A 16,567-nucleotide genomic window follows, 5' to 3' on the forward strand; every position below is an offset into this window, starting at 1 on the left:
ATGTCTATATACTAAATGTAAATAGGCTTGGAAGGATTAGACTGGTAGTTGTCAGTAAACATCAATTTCACTGCACACACACAAACTGACAAAAAATATTTTAATCAATAATAATTGAAATTTACAGACAGGCAAAGTAAGAAAAATGCTGTTTGAGAACCTTTTAGAGTTTAATTTACGATATTTACTTTGTATATTTTGACATGTGATGTTGACAATTTGTTTTAATGGTTTTAACGGTTATAAACCTTTACCTTTTTGAAGCTCAACATTTATTGTTATTAAACAATTATTGTCTGACTCCCCATAATTTCTCACAACTGTGAAAAATTAAATAGGTAAAAAGAAGAAAAAAAGATTAAAACTCATAATTTTGCAAAACTGTGAACATTTACATTGATACAAATTAAAAAATGCTGAAAATAAACATTGATATTATCCATCTAAATTATAAAAAAATCCAAATTCTGCCATGCCTAAATATAAATACATCTTGATAGGTAATTAAGGTTTTTACTTTATCTAATCTATCTATCTGAATGATATGTATGTAGCATTCATAGAAAGAGGGATTATGTTTTAGAATTATAACTATCACACGCACATTCCTAGAAAATTGACAGGTGCCCTAAGGAAACAGTGAGCAGTTCAGAAATCAGGTTTTGGTAGAACAGAATAAAGATCATTTTTATAATCTACAGCTATTTCCCTCAAACAGTAGTTACTATTTCCATAAATAGTGTTTCCATAAGCTTTCATATATCACAATATCATATTCAAATATTTATATTGCAAAAAATAAAAAATAACGTCTGGGTCCCCAAAGAAAATTCTTTGAAAGAGGGAATGGTTGAGATGTTCAAAGCCGAGTAAGGAATTTAGGGTAAAATTTTCAAAAGTACCTAAATTACTTAGGTACCTAAGGCCCATTTTCAAAAATGATTTAGGCATTTAGGAGCATAAGCCTTAATCTACACTATAGAGTTAGGTTGATGTGAGGCAGCTTACATTGGTCTAACTCTGTAAGCACCTACACTAAAATGTAGCTCCCACTGATGTAACTTGCCCACTACACCGACTTAATAACTACTCCTCCGCGAGAGGTGTAGTACTTAGGTCAATGTAGTTAGGTAGATGCAGTGACAGTGTAGACACTGCATTGCTTACATTGACTGTTGCTGCCTTTCAGAAGCCCTCCCACAATGCCCCACACTGACAGTTAAATCAGTACAATGCTCCTGGTGAGAATCTGCACTGCTGACACAAGGAGCATAGTGTGGAGATGCAAAAGGGATTTAATTACTGCTGTCGCTGTATGTCAAAGTAATTTAGATTGACTTAATTTGGTAGTGTAGATTTGCCCTAAGTGTCATTGAAAGTCAATGGGACTTAGAATCCTAATCATTTAGGTGCTTTGGAAATGTTAACATTTTACCTTTAGCCACCCAACTCCCATTCATTTCAAAATCAATTCTGAAAATATCAACTACTATATTTTAAGGTCAGGAGAGTGGTACCAACTATTTAAAATATAATTAAAAGCTGAACAGTGTTCATAATGATCCTGATATCTTAGAGTTGTAATAATGTTGTTAAAGTGTTGACTAGAGTGGGTTGAAAATTTTCTATCCACTGTTTTCCCCAATGGAAAATGTTTTTTCAAGAAAACCAGAAATGTTCACAAAAATATTAGTTTTGGTTAAGTTTTTTTAAAACAAACAAAAACCTCATTCTGGTAGGGGAAAAAAAACAACCACTTTCTCTCACGTCTTACTTTTTTTCCTCAGGAAAAAAGGAGCAAAATAAAGTTAAAAGTGTTCCCACAGCCCACTGAAATGAAACTAAATTGCCTGAAAATTTTCAATAATTTGCCATTTGTTTCAAAAACATTTATTAAAAAAATGAAATCTGTCACCAAAAATTTGCAACAAAATGACTGCTCTAGTGTTGACACATTTGGCTCAGAACCTGCAAAGACTCAAGCACATGCTTAACTTTACAGATCTATGTCATCCAATTAAAGTCAATGGAACTACTCACAGTGTGTAAAGTTAAGCACATGCTTAATCTTTACAGGATTGTGGTCTGTTTGCTTTTTCTCAAAGGAGAGACATTAAAAATTTGCATTAAAAGTATTTAAAGAAGCCTCCGAAGGTGGAATCTCTCCTGCTATGAAAGTCAGCATAGAACTGGTTATCTCAGGGTTCCAGATCACATTAAAGAAAAGGAGGGGACTCAACTGCAACTCATAGTGGTCCACCCTCTTCCTCTAGCACCAGTGACATGTATTTAATCTTTCCCTCTGATTGTTACAATGTTTCCCTCATACCATCCTGTGTACCCACCTAGCCTCTGAAAAGGACATAGAGTTCAAAAGATCCATACTCACTAAAGGAAAAATAACTCCACACAGTCTATGGATCAAATATTGACTTCATGTTTCTTACTTGCAAGACAACCAGGAGCACTACCATCAACATAGAAAAAAAGCCTAGCTGCTAACATTGCACCAAAATAAAAATTCAGAGCCTAGCACATTATGGATCATGAGCATTGCAAAAATCCAAGTGTAGCACCTGGAACCTGCTGGATCAGCAAAATTTTGGTCCCGAGCCCCTAAATTCTAATACCACCATAGAGAAAAAGTCGAGTTGCTCCTACTGTACTAAAAAATTCGGGAACTTGACACATTCCAGGGCAGGAGTGCCCCAAAAACCCAGATGCAGAAACTGGATCCTATAAAATCCATCCAAGTTTCAGCCCTTATCCAAATTCTATGAGATTAACAGAGAATAAGTGTAGCTATTGTGATTGCACCCCAAACAAACAAATAAATAAATGCTTGATGCATTCTGGTACATGTAGTGCCTGGATCCATCTGTGTATCTTGGCAATTTCTGGTGTCAAACTCCTAATTGTACAACATAAATAGAAAATAAGGGGAACAACTCCTTCTTCACTGGAAAAATCTGACTCTTATCAATACTGGCCCAATATCACTGGAAAAACCTATATCTAGTACCTGGAGCCTGAGGGAACCTGCCAAATTTTAAACTCAAGCCCTGCGCCCCCCCCCCCCCAATTCTACTGTCCAAATAGAGAGAAAAATGTAGCTGCTCCTAGTGAATCCTCAAGTCGGGACCTTGTTACAAAGTGATGCAGCAGCACCACAAAAACATGTATCTGGCATCCCAAACCTGAAAATGCTACCAGCTAAACAAAAAAGGGCAGCTGCTCCATTTCCACTGCAAAAATCTAGACCCTGCTTCATCTCTGCTCAGCAGCCCCACCAAGACACATATCGAGCACCTGGAGCCTGCTGAATTATGCCACAAACCCCCAAATTGTACAGTCAAAATAGACAACACACGTTGCTACTCCTCTTTGACCTGAAACATCCTGGCTCTGACACATCCCAGGGCAAAAACAATGCAAAAACGCATATCTTGCACCTGGATTCAACATTTTTGGGGGGGCACAAACCACTTAGTTTTACTGGAGAAATAGAGATCAAATATAATTGCTGTGAGGTCACTACAGAAATTTGATCTCTGATTCATCCTGGCACACAAAAGTTGAAAAATCCAAATACAGATTTGGATCCAGCGAGGTTTAGCCCATTTTTCTCCTATATCCCCAAATTTCTACCTTCTAGATAGACAGCACGTGTAGCCATGCTTTTCCATCAGATAAATCTGTATCCAATGCATTGGAATTTTCAAAGCAATCTGGGGGATTTTTAGATTTACATCTAACATTACAATGTGGTTTAAAGTTGATGGAAGATGTGCCTACCTCCTTAAGACTCCTTTGTACATCTCCACCAAGCGGTGATAAGCTAAAACCACATATTATGTGGTCATACACAGATACTAGACCAGTTCCATTGCAAAATTTAAATATTATACTATGACATTTGGATGCATCTAGAAAGTTCATATCATCAGATCTGGGTTCTTATGGCTATGCAGATGTACAATGCATAGGATACTTACTATACTGCTACATTTCACTATTGATGCTACATGTTTCTATTAAGACAATTCTGTTTAGATTTTTGCAGGGAAGTAGGTGCTGAGGTTAAAAATGAGCAGGATCCAGGTACCAGATATGTGTTTTCCAGTTCTGTTGGGTCAATAGGCATCAGGGTCTAGATCCGGGGTCGGCAACCTTTTAGAAGGGGTATGCCGAGTCTTCATTTATTCACTGTAATTTAAGGTTTCGCGTGCCAGAAAATTTTTTAACGTTTTCAGAAGGTCTCTTTCTCTAAGTCTATAATATATAACTAAACTATTGTTTTATGAAAAGTAAATAAGGTTTTTAAAATGTTTAAGAAGCTTCATTTAAAATTAAATTAAAATGCAGAGCCCCCCGGACCGGTGGCCAGGACCTGGGCAGTGTGAGTGCCACTGAAAATCAGCTCGGGTGCCGCCTTCAGCATGTGTGCCAGAGGTTGCCTACCCCTGGTCTAGATTTTACCAGTGATGCAGAAGACATTTACATTTGTTTCCTATTCAGATTGTATCATTTGGATTTGAGGGCCACAGTTGTAAATTTCAACTGGTTTTCGTTGCAGTACTCATGGACCGGATGCATGAAAGCCCATCATTGATGATTTTTTTTTAAATTATTGTGCAAAAGGAGTAGCACCAGTAATCTCTGGTGCCAAATGAGCGTGGGGCCTTGTGTGCTGTGGTTTATGGAAGGGAGCCGAAGGTGTGCGTGGGTCACTGCAGCTATTCCACGCGCCATTGGGGGGGGGGGGTCATTCTCCAATGGCTCGCACCGCTCCAGCTGGCAGCGGGTGACTGTACCTGGGAGAGCAGCTTCTCTCTGCTTGTGAGTCCCAGCTGGGGCTACTCAGCGGTGGGAGCAGCCCAGGGCGCCCTGCTTGGACCCGGCCTTCCGTGGGGGTCCCGGACTCCCGCTGCCGCGAGCCCCGATGCAGGGGACCCATCCTGCCCCCCTTGGAGCCAGTGGCCAACCCCCTGGGCGCCCCCCGCGCCGGGGCGGGGGCAGGCTGGCGCGGACCCCCGCGGCGGGCCGGGTCTCCATGGAGATCCCCCAGGGCCCCGGCACGGCCGCTGCGGTTGCCACGGGAGCCGCCGCCGGTCTCAGCTTCCAACGGGCCGGCACCAACAGCCGCGGGCGGGTTGAAAGTAATCAGCGCCCGCGCGGGAGGGGCTGCGCCGCCGCCTCCCCCGCCCCCGGGACGCGGCTACATAGGCTGGGCTGGGGGCAGCGGCGCGGCTCGGCGCCCTGGCTAGTCGCTGCCTGTCGGGCAAGGGGCGGCGGCAGGAGCAGCAGCAGCAGCAGCAGCAGCAGCAGAGGCGGGGTCTCCCCAGCTGCGGGGCTGGCGTGTAATGCCGAGCGCGGCGGGGCTCCCGGGGGCACTAGGGCGCCGTGGGCTCCTCGCAGGACCCCAGCAGCGGGTGGCGGCTCCTTCCGCTCGGACTCCAGCGTCCGCGGGGGCTCAGTGGGCGCTTGGCCCGGGCATTGCAGCCGGGGCTGTGGGGCTGGGGGTGTAGGACCTCCTGGGAGCTCGCTAGCCTGTAACCCTCCCGCTCTGGGGACGTGGCTTCAGCGTGCTCTGCCCTAGTAGTATGCAAAGGCAAGGAGCGCCTCAGCCCTGTGCATCAGGGAGCCCGGAGGGAGCCCTCTGGCCTGGGTTACTGTAGGCGCTGGCTTTCAGTAGCCTCTTCCCTGGCATCCCTTGGGGGGAGGGATAGCTCAGTGGTTTGAGCATTGGCCTGCTAAACCCAGGGTTGTGAGTTCAATCCTTGAGGGGGCCATTTAGGGAACTGGGGTAAAAATCTGTCTGGGGATTGGTCCTGCTTTGAGCAGGGGGGTTGGACTAGATGACCTCCTGAGGTCCCTTCCAACCCTGATATTCTATGATTCTATCCCTGACCTCCTTTCCGCGCAATATTCCCCCTGGAGCTGGTGTCTTGCTCTGCTTCTCCGGAGCCGCAGCGCTTGTAGGGCATTAGTGTCTTTCTAGAACTGCCTCTCCAGGGCTCCCAACAGGGAAGCAGAGGTTTTTTTGGGGTGGCATTAATGAAGGCAAGTCTGTCGCACTGTGAGTGTGGAAACAGACGTACTGCTTATGAGTCACAGATTCTAATCTCAAAAAGGATCATTGTGATCATCTTGTCTGACCAATATAATGTAGGCCAGAGACCTCCACGAAATAATCCGTAGAGCGTATTTTTTAGAAAAAGATTTAAACCTTGTCAGTGATGGAGAATCCCCCATGACCCTTGGTAAATTGTTCCAGTGGTTAATGATGAGACCTAGAATCCTACGTTTAGAATAAGAAGCCGTCATGGGAGAGATCTGTGCTCCTTCTAGGAGGGGGAAGGGGAATCTGGACTGTTGTCTTTAGAGAGAAATTGGGGTGAACTTGCCTGAGATGACTAATATGCCATTCTCTTCTCTTCTTAGCTGTCAGCTGCTGACCTTGAAACAATGCATCACAACGATAAGAGTGGGATCTCCCAAGCTGGAAGTTGGGAGATCCGCCGGGTTGCAGCTGAGCCTTATTCCAACCAAAATCCCCCACAGAGGGCTGTGCTTGGGCTGCTGACTGAGAATGGGCAGTGCTTGAGGGCATGTGGCCAGGTAACTTTTGGGGGGTGAATCCCTTTGCTTATTGTGGGGTTGCACTGATAAGTGGCTGGCAAACACCCAAGGTGCCTTTTGTGCATGTGTGGATGATACTACTTAAGTCAGATATAGCTTGTGCGGTTGCCATGGAAGCTTTTCTTGTCTCCAAACAGATTTTGTCAAGGCCCCTGTTATTCCAGCACTGGGTTTCTTCTTACTATGCATCTTAACCAGAGACAATGAGGAGGAACTATGACTGTTTTTTCCTTACCTAAATTGAGTGTTTCTCTAAACCTAATTCATCTTTTTTTAAACCTTACTTTTGTGAACTGATATGTAAACCGTCAAGGGCATTGCTGTGAATGTTGGTAAACCGGAGTTTAAAACATACGTGCAAAACAGGTATCTAAAAGTCTGACTGATCAGGACATATTTAAGTATGTATATACCTAACCTGATTTCATTTCTCCTCTTTTTCCCCCCTCCCCCCCAAAAAAGTGACAAAAGCCTGATAAATGACCTGACCCTCAGCTTGCACTGGAGGGACACAATGCCAACTCTGGCAATTTTATTGCAAATATCATGGTGTCTTATTTAAAGCCCTAGCTCCTGGAATCCTGTGATTACTTGAGACTCTCGGTTCAGCTCTTTTATCCTTAAATTCTAGCTCACAGGGTTGCAGAAACAAGCTTGAAAATGTGGCCCAAGTGCAACTTAAAGGCTCAAACTAGAAGGCAAATAAAAAGAACCCATAATTTATTACCTCTTGACCTTTTTTTAAGGTCATTTCATGATTTCTTTTTTGAATGCTTGGGGCTGACAGTACTAGGTTTGCAATATGGAATTTGGCTAACACACATGATTTGCTTGTGTCTCAATATTTCATCCAGATCACACGTGGGATTTAAAAGGGTAGTGCTTCAATCCCTGTTCAGTTAGCAGAGCTTTTTGAGGAGGTTATGGCTAGCTAGTATTCTACAGTGTGGCCCTACTGACCATTTCTCCTCTGCTCTAACTTGGAGCCCAGCTTTAAGTAACGTTTCTGGAGGGAGAGGGACTGTTAAGTGGCTTCTCTTTGCCCCTGGCCTATGGAATGTAGGGCTCAGTGGAAATGTATATGCCCCTTAACTGCCAACTACTGCTCAAAGGTTCCGTGGCTTCGGTATATGGCTCCTACAGTGTGTTGATATGGTGGCAATCATTCAGAGAGCAAGTATTCCTTTTGGGATAGCCTTTTTTCTTGGTTTCCCTCATTCTTCAGAATAAATTTAGGTGCCACAGCCATTATGCAGATTTTAATCTGGTTAGCATGACTCTCTAGTACTCTACTGTGTCATAGACTGGAATGGTCCTTGCATGTATAGTAGTTGCTACTCCTGTGCAAACCTCTTTTGAGGAAAGCAGTCCAGTGGGATTAGAGTAATAGATTACCATTTAAAGGTGGTAATCCTTAGAGTACATCTGGTATTGTGCAATAAAAACAGACCCTTTTCCCCCCATCGTCTTCAGATCTGAGTGTCTAAAGCCAGGCTCCTAAATAAAGGAACCTGGCTACAGAAGTTTGGCATACCCACAAATTCCACTGAAGCCAAATGCGGGTTGTAGGGGCTCAACATCTCTGAAAAGCTCTTATTTGAGTCACTGCAACTGCAGCTCTTATTGACATGGTGGGATTTGTGATTGCTCAGTATTCTGAAAATTGGCCCTCTTTCATTTCAGAGCGTGACTTTGACCAAAGCTTTTTCAAGTCTCAGTGCCTAATGTATTGCTGAAAGACATGACTTATGATGCACTTAATACAGCGTATGCTCGTTGGGGGCTGCAAGCTCTTACCTCATGTTCATGGGATGAACGGACGAACTACTTGCCCAGTTCAAAACCTTCACTAAAGACCTGGACTAAACTCTAATCCACTTGTGCAGTTCACTGACATACTCACTAGAATTATAAGAAACTTTTGCTAGCTTTCATCTATTCTACAGGCTTGCTCTTGACTATTGGCGGTCCAGAAAGACTGATATGACCCTTATAAAAGGCTTTTATTAGCTTTTTCAATACAAAATCCAGTGTTTTTTTCTGAAAACTATACTCTTAAAATTACCTCTTGCGACATAGGGCTTAGCATTAGTATACATATCTAAAAACCATTTTAACAACCTTAATATCAAATTATAAAAGACTGCTTTAAACTCTTAATGCAGCTCTTGTTTTCTTCAGCAAGCTAAGGTAACAAGTGTTGGGCTGCATTTAATGTTGGTAGTTCTCAACATGAATAAATTGAACTGTAGCTCAGAGCTTATAATTACAGTTGGCATTTCAGCAGAATTGCTCAGGCTGGCCATCTTGCAGATGAATGTTTGACACTAGCAATATAAGATTATTCCAGGCTGAACCTGGCTTATTAAACTGGAAGATAGATAATTCTCCATGTAGCACAAATGTCCATCATTACAGCAAGATGGCAGTAAGCAGAATTTCCTAAATGCCAGTTCTAATGGCAAGCTTTGTTTCCACTAATGTTCAGTTTATTGATGCAAGTGCTTGCAGTCTGCAGTGCTAAGGAAAATGGGTGGCTTTCCTCTAAAAATATTAATTGCACTGTTTCTGTTTGTACCTAAATCTCTTCCTACAGGTTTAATCTGTACTTTATTTCAGGGTACCACAATAGTCAGACGCTTCTCTGGCTCTGAAAATGCTTTCCCTCCATCTGGAAAGAATACATTGCCCAGCTGTATGGTCAATGTAACATCTAAGCAAGGGTTTGCTATATATGTAGATGAACCAGAGCAGAAAGACAGATGCAGCTGCACAGTTGTAGAAGAGGTGGAACCTAGCCTGTGTGAAGTGGATACTAGCACAATGAAACCCAATATTCATCTGCTGTTGGATTTGAGTACAGGTAACTGTCACTGCTCAAAATATTGCTTGTAACATTAATCTCATACATGAAGTGGTTGGCTTTTTTAACAAAAGTAAACTTGTCTAAATTGTTGGACCATATCAGGGAATTTTTGTATTAGAACCATAAAGTGTATGTGTATAACAAGTCTGAGGCCAAGAGAGACAAGGGGTAAGATTGAATTCAATTGAATTCCCCACAGCTTAGGCCTCTTGCTTTTCCATTTGTGTCTCTCCCTTTCTGTGAGAAACATGCAAGGCCAAACTGCTAATTGTGTTAACACATCCTAAGACAGAAAGTCTGTTCTCAAAAAGGAATCAGGCTTTGCAAAAACAACTGTAATTGTTCTTCAAAACAGAACACGGCTTTTAACTTGTTTGCTATGTATGTTAAAGTTTAAGTAGATTTGCAACATCCTGAGAATTGTTAGAAGTTAAAAGCGATAGTGAAGTAATAAGTAATAAATCTATGTTAAAATAGAGGATGTATGTGAATGGATGCTTGATTTAGATAAAGGATAAATTGATTTAGATAAAGGATGAATGGTCAGGGAAGTGCCAGCCTAAGAATTACAACCCCAGTCTCGATTGGCCGAAGAATGCGCAGACTAGAGATAACTGGATGACTCCCGGAGGGCAGGCTGGAATCCACCAAGTGCCCCCCTGGATGGAGGGCTGAAGACTCCGAAGAACAAGATAACACTCAGCCATCAGGGATGTGCCACCTACTAATTGATGATCACCTCAAACAAATATCAGCAGGATGAAGCAATTCCCATAGACTTGTATAAGGACAAAATCCTATAAGAACAGACTCTAAAGACTGAAAACTTTTGAGTCTGGTTCTGCAACCACCCTCCAGGAGCATCGGATGCGCATCTGACAAGGACTCAGCTCCACCCTCGTGTGCAGGCTACCTGGCCAGTACTCTGCCATGAGCAACCTCTAGGCTGGTAACTATAACAACTCTGCAGAACTTGTATGAATGAGTGTGTGAATGAATAAGGAATGGTAGTGAAATAATATTAAGTTGCATATCCTGATTTCTCACTCTTTCTCTGTATTTACAATAAACCTGGCATTTTTGCCTCATCCCTCTTATAAGATTCGGTTGGTATTATTTTATTAGTTTAACATAATTATCTGTAGATTACTTGTTCATATAAATGTGATTGAATCTTGTACTGCCAGAAAATCGGCAGGATAAGTTGAAAGGAAAAATGTCCCATCTAAATGTCTTGTTGGATGCCTTATGTAATAAGAATCCTGATTGTGCAGGTTCTCCTATGTTGGTGGATACATCATTGCAGTCACAACATGAAGTTCATGTGGATAACATCGTGGATGTAATGAATGTGGGAGACTATGCAGAAGACATTCATCAGTATCTTAGAGAAGCTGAAGTGAGTGGCTTTCACAAGCCTATAATGTCAATGTTTCCTTGACCCTACATGTACTGGCAACACTTACCTCTTAGATGTAGATTGCCACTCTTAAAGTATTGCTGCATGAGACAACTTTCAGATTCTCTGGTTGTCATTTAGCATCTCTTTACTGCCTTCATTCTCTTTAACAAAGCATTCTCAGTAAGCTCCTTGTGTTGCTGGCCAAGGTCCAAGCAGGAGGTAGTGAGAGAAGATTCTTCTAAAATGCAGGACTGCTTTGACTCTAGCTCCTCTCTCAGATGAAATGTGTAACTGAGCTTTTCTGGGGTGAAGAGACTTTCAACAGCTCTTGAGAAACTATTTATCAGGTTGAGAGTAAGAGAGTATGGCAAAAAAGGCTGTAGCAATCTGAGGAGGTGGTGGTTACCTGCGGCTCCTACCCGCACCAGAGTAGTGCTCCCCTCCAAAGCTCCTACTATACACTAGCTTTTACACTGTGCTAGATCTTCCTCAATTACAGTTGTCAAACTTCATGATTAACTTTTGTCACTGAATTCAGTACAGCTCTCCACTCACTGATGGTGGGAATCGGTAATGGTCTTAATATATTGACCATCAGTGAGAATAATTGCTTACACCATTGATATGGCAACGGTTGTTGTTCTTATAATGTCCTAATTACTGAACCTCCAATCTTTCCAAACAGATAAGGTACAGGCCAAAACCATATTACATGCGAAAGCAGCCAGACATCACCTCAGGGATGCGTGCAATCTTGGTGGACTGGCTGGTGGAAGTTGGGCAAGAATACAAACTTCGTACTGAAACACTGTACCTAGCTGTCAACTTTCTGGACAGGTTTCTTTCCTGCATGTCTGTCCTCAGAGGGAAGCTGCAGCTTGTGGGAACAGCAGCAATTCTTCTGGCTGCGTAAGTGTTCTTTGTTGCCTACTGAAGTCTTGACAGACAAACTTCTTGTGGGAAAAGACCTCTTCCTCTCATTTAGCGGTTGAAACTAAAATCTATTCTGAAGAGTTGTGCTGGTTCTGACAACACAAACCTTGTCGTGGTAAGAGCATGTTCGTTTAAAAACAAATAATCATTCTACTTAATTCACAAACTCCTCTTACTGATTTTGAACATGGACTAAACCAAAACTTATTTTGTCTGGACCATATTGTATCACTTGGCCTTTTGGCTCTTAAAGCTTAAGCTTCTTAACTTCAATGTGAATCCTGTTTAAAAAAATGGTACAACATGGCATCTTGCATAATATGGTTCTTAAGGAGGCAGTCTGTCTGTAAATGCTGCCCTGTTTGTATAGTCAATCTAAAAAGGACTTGTAGGCAAGAGCTGAATGTATTAAGCTGTCAAAAGGTACCATGTGTGTTACAGGATATGCCTAGGTGGGGGTTGACGTCTGTGAATCTTCTTGGATGAAGGTGGACCCATATGCTCATCCCAGCACTGACTCCTACAAGCCTTTCTTTCTGATTGAAACTTCCAACTTTATAGACTTAATGAACTTTTTGCACTCCTTTTTAGGAAATATGAAGAGATCTACCCTCCGGAGATAGAGGAGTTTGTGTATATAACAGATGATACTTACACAAAGAGACAGCTATTAAGAATGGAACATCTGCTCCTGAAAGTACTGGCTTTTGACTTGACAGTACCAACTATCAACCAGTTTCTCCTTCAGTATTTACAAAGACATGGAGTCTGTGTCAGGACAGAGAACTTTGCAAGGGTATGTGTTACTGTCTTCCCACAGCCCTTAAAGGAGTGTGATTGCTAAAGCAGGAACATGTGGGGGGTGGAGACGTGGGAACTTTCAGACTCAGTTTACTCTCAGGAGCATCCTCTTGATTGGAAAACACCTACCATAGGGAACATGCTGAGGGTGCTTGCCAAATCAAACATGACTAACACCCTGATAAACCAGTACCCTAACTGGAGATTGCATAAAGTGCAGGCCTGGTAACAGTGCACAGCACAGGAATTAAATCTAAACCTAATAGCAAAATCTGTTGTGCTTCTTGCTTTCCAAAACTACAGCTTTACACTGTCTATATTGATAGTACATATATAGTGGTAGAGCCCAGAGGCCCCAACAAAGATCAGGGCCCTGCCATGCTAACCACTGACTGTACCAATATAATATAGCTCTACAGGACATATCCTTTCACTATCCATGTAAAGGACAAAGGGTAAAAGAAAGCAAGTCTTATTCCCACTGTCACAGATGGGGGAGCTGAGGCGCACAAACTAACTTGCCTGGGGCCATATAAGAAGCCTGTGATAGAGCTGAAAACAAACCCAGGCCTCCTGAGTCCCAGTCCAGTGCCTTGACCACAAGACTGCCCAGCTGTCACTCAACTAACTGGTATCTCTCTAAAAGGTGACTTCTGGCCCCATTGAAGATCATTGTAGAACTCCTGTTGACTCCAGTGAGGGCAGGATTTCACCCTAACTTTCTAAACCGATAAAACAGCTTTCAAACAGAGTATATAATGATCCACTGTTCTCTAAAACTGTGCTGGAAAGATAACCAATGCTTGTTTAGAGCACACTGAATTGATCCCACTGTATACATAGAGGTCTATTTGAAAGTAACTTTTGCAAACTTCTTTTGCCTAGTATGTAGCAGAGTTGAGTCTCCTGGAAGCTGATCCATTTCTGAAGTACCTTCCTTCACAAACTGCTGCAGCAGCTTACTGTCTAGCAAATTACACTGTGAACAGGCATTTGTGGGTAAGCTGTTAATTATCTGAGGTGCTGTGGAACTGGGGGTTTCCTACATCTACAGGTTCAGACTTGAGTGGAAAGAATCTCCACTCCACATAGTATGAACTAGCAGATCTCTTGGGAGGGTTCTAGTTCAACTAAACAGGCTTTTCCACTGGCACACAGTTAATATCTAGCTCAGAGGTGGGCAAACTACCGCCCGCAGGCCACATCCAGCCCACGGGATCCTCCTGCCTGGCCCCTGAGCTCCTGGCTGGGCAGCTAGCCCCCGGCCCCTCCCCCGCAGCCATGCCGCCACATGGGCAGCACTCTGGGTGGTGGGGCTGTGCGCTCATGCTGGGCAGCGCAGCAGTGTGTTTGGCTCCAGCCGGGAGGCGTGGCTCCAGACATGCTGCTCTGAGCAGCATGGTAAGGGGGCTGGGGTGGGGAGGTTGGATATGGGGCAGTCAGGGGGCAGTTAGATGGGGCAGAGGTTTGGGGGGGCAGCGAACAGGGGATTGGATAGGGGGTGGGGTCCCAGAGGGCCTGTCAGGTGGAAGGGGTGTGGCTAGGGGTCAGGGCAGTGAGGGGACAGGGAGCAGGGGGTCAGTTAGGGGCAGGGGTCCCAGGAGGGGTTGGTCAGGGGACAAGGAGCGAGGGGGGGGGGGGTGAATGGGGGGGGGGGGTCTGGGGGGGGCAGAAAGTGGGAGGGGGCGGGGGGCAGGCTGTTTGGGGGGCACAGCCTTCCCTACCCGACCCTCCATACAGTTTCGCAACCCGATGTGGCCCTTGGGCCGAAAAGTTTGCTCACCCCTGATCTAGCTAGTCAGACTTGCTCCTCTCTTCCATCTAGAACTTCTGCACAGGCAGGAACAATACTTTGGCCACTGGCTGAGACTAACTTGTTATGGTACACAGTCCTAATGAGACTCATCATATAATTAACCATCTTGTCAATGTATTGATCCCACCCTATAAAAAACTGATAGACTGGCCTCTATGCAACTGTCTTTGTGTTAGGGGGGGAGAAGAATCTTAGTGCACATGGTTTTATCCAAATACCAGTCTTATTGGTATTTGCCTATGTGCTGTAGGAATTATTTCATTTGGTGGTAATGGTAGGGAACACTGGTCAGAACTGGTGAAAGACACCAGCAAGCATTCTGTCTGCATCAGAAGGAGCTTCTTGTCAGCCTTCTCTGCTGTAGTAAAGACCTAAAGTGGACATTGATGCTAGGATGCATCTGGGATATTGAGAGGGCTCACATCCTCTATGGTGACTGCTATGGGATCTCACTTCAGCAGCAAAATAGTTGCATCTGTCCATCTAAGTATTCAGCAGAAATGTGACTTGCTTCTTGACAGAGGGCCTCTACCAAAATCTGGAAGACACAGTACCTAACCAAATGCAATAATGTACAGTAATTCTTTTCTCTACTGATCAGCCAGAAACACTTGCTGCATTCACTGGGTATTCGCTAAGCGAGATAGTGCCTTGTCTGAGTGATCTACATAAAGCATGCCTTGATGCTTCTCATCGACCACAGCAAGCAATTAGAGAGAAATACAAGCTGTCAAAGTAAGTTCTTAAGACACTAAATGCCTTCTGTTTGGCTCCAAACGACAGCAGGGATTAAAATTGGCCAAATTTCCTCAACTGATGCAAATCATGCTGTTCTAATCAATGGAGCTATGCTATGGGAGGTCCTATGTGCAAGCTATTTAATCAAAAGTTTCTACATAACTGGTAGTCCTATCTAGTAGCTCCCCTAACAAGGTAGTAGCTGATACTAACTACACATGTCTTGAAGGTTGAAGTGATCTTACTATTAAGAACCGTTCTTCTTATAAGAGCAATCTCATAATCTAGACATAGCCATAACTCTGTGTTTCAGATTTGCATGGTGCTGAAGCACTCAACAGCTGAAACCCGAATCATTCATGTACCTCAAGTAGGGTTTCCTACTAACAAGATGTCAGTTAAATAACTTGTAACTAACTAGCTGCTTGTTTCTATTGCAGGTACATGCATATATCCTTTATGGAGCCACCAGCAGTTCTTCCTCTGCAATAAATGCCAGTGAACCAACACACTAACTAAAATCGAAGCACTTGCTTCCTGATCAACAGAGTTGGTCTTACATTTTTATAGGGCACTGCAGGTCATGTGTCAGTAACCATGATGCTTATTGTTTTAGCTGACATTTTTAAATATGATTTTTTACAAGGACTCTAGACTAGTTTTAATGTAAACGAAAAGCACTTTTAATAAATATCTTGCCTTATGAATGTCTCTAGCTTCACTTGTCTAAGCTTTAACTTACTAAGAATTGTGGTGGATTCTCCATCTTTGGCACCTCTTTAAATCAATATTGGGTGAATTTCTGTTTGAACTGGAGCATCTTAGGAAAAAAACTCAGAAATCCTATGGCCTGTGTTCGACAGGAGGTCAGACTGGATTATCATAATAGTCCTTGTGGCCTTATAACCTATAAATCTTATCTAGATCCCAAAATGGGTTGTGAATCAAGAGGAGAAACTGTATTGACTCTTACCATAAATTAATATAATAGCTGCCCTGCAGATCTTGCAGTCAATCTGTCATTTGAGTTTTGTTTCAAACAATAGGGAGGATAGCAAAGGCAACACATGAGATCACCTAACTATGAAAGTTAGCTATTGCACAAATCCTCTTGAATATAATTCCTTTCAAGTGCTGCACCATCAAATCATCAGTGGGTGGCTAGCTTCTTTTAGGTGAGATCATAGCAGAAGTGGTCTTAAGGGAATTGGAGAAAGCCATATGGCAAGTTCAGGGTTGGTGTTCCCATGTAGAATGTGTAGGCATGTATTGGGGAGGCAAACATGCAATCCTTGAATACTTAATTGGCAGAGGAAAGAAAGGGTAAGGGTGAGGTGAGTCTACAGCAGATGAGTAGTGAGGGGCAGAA

The 16,567-nt window shown here is 43.2% G+C and overlaps 1 protein-coding gene across 1 annotated transcript; it reads left to right on the plus strand.

The window, feature by feature from the left end:
• Positions 1 to 5,345: 5,345 nt before the first annotated feature.
• On the plus strand, positions 5,346 to 15,869 carry LOC113406819 (cyclin-A1-like). Its single transcript, XM_026653570.1, has 9 exons — positions 5,346 to 5,360; positions 6,445 to 6,621; positions 9,262 to 9,505; positions 10,783 to 10,907; positions 11,596 to 11,819; positions 12,435 to 12,639; positions 13,530 to 13,643; positions 15,062 to 15,195; positions 15,639 to 15,869. The coding sequence occupies exons 2-9, from the start codon at positions 6,469 to 6,471 to the stop codon at positions 15,688 to 15,690; spliced, it is 1,251 nt and encodes a 416-aa protein (XP_026509355.1). The 5' UTR covers positions 5,346 to 5,360; positions 6,445 to 6,468; the 3' UTR covers positions 15,691 to 15,869.
• Positions 15,870 to 16,567: the final 698 nt, after the last annotated feature.

Source organism: Terrapene carolina, unplaced genomic scaffold (genome assembly GCF_002925995.2).
Source record: "Terrapene carolina triunguis isolate 2854851 unplaced genomic scaffold, T_m_triunguis-2.0 Scaffold141, whole genome shotgun sequence".
Lineage (NCBI taxonomy): Eukaryota > Metazoa > Chordata > Testudines > Emydidae > Terrapene > Terrapene triunguis.

Bases quoted from the DNA above. Each gene is read 5' to 3' on its own strand.
- LOC113406819 (XM_026653570.1), top strand. From the start codon at position 6,469: ATGCATCACAACGATAAGAGTGGGATCTCCCAAGCTGGAAGTTGGGAG. The intron at 10,908-11,595 runs GTGAGTGGCTTT...CTTTCCAAACAG, and splicing joins AGTATCTTAGAGAAGCTGAA to ATAAGGTACAGGCCAAAACC. The intron at 11,820-12,434 runs GTAAGTGTTCTT...ACTCCTTTTTAG, and splicing joins GCAGCAATTCTTCTGGCTGC to GAAATATGAAGAGATCTACC.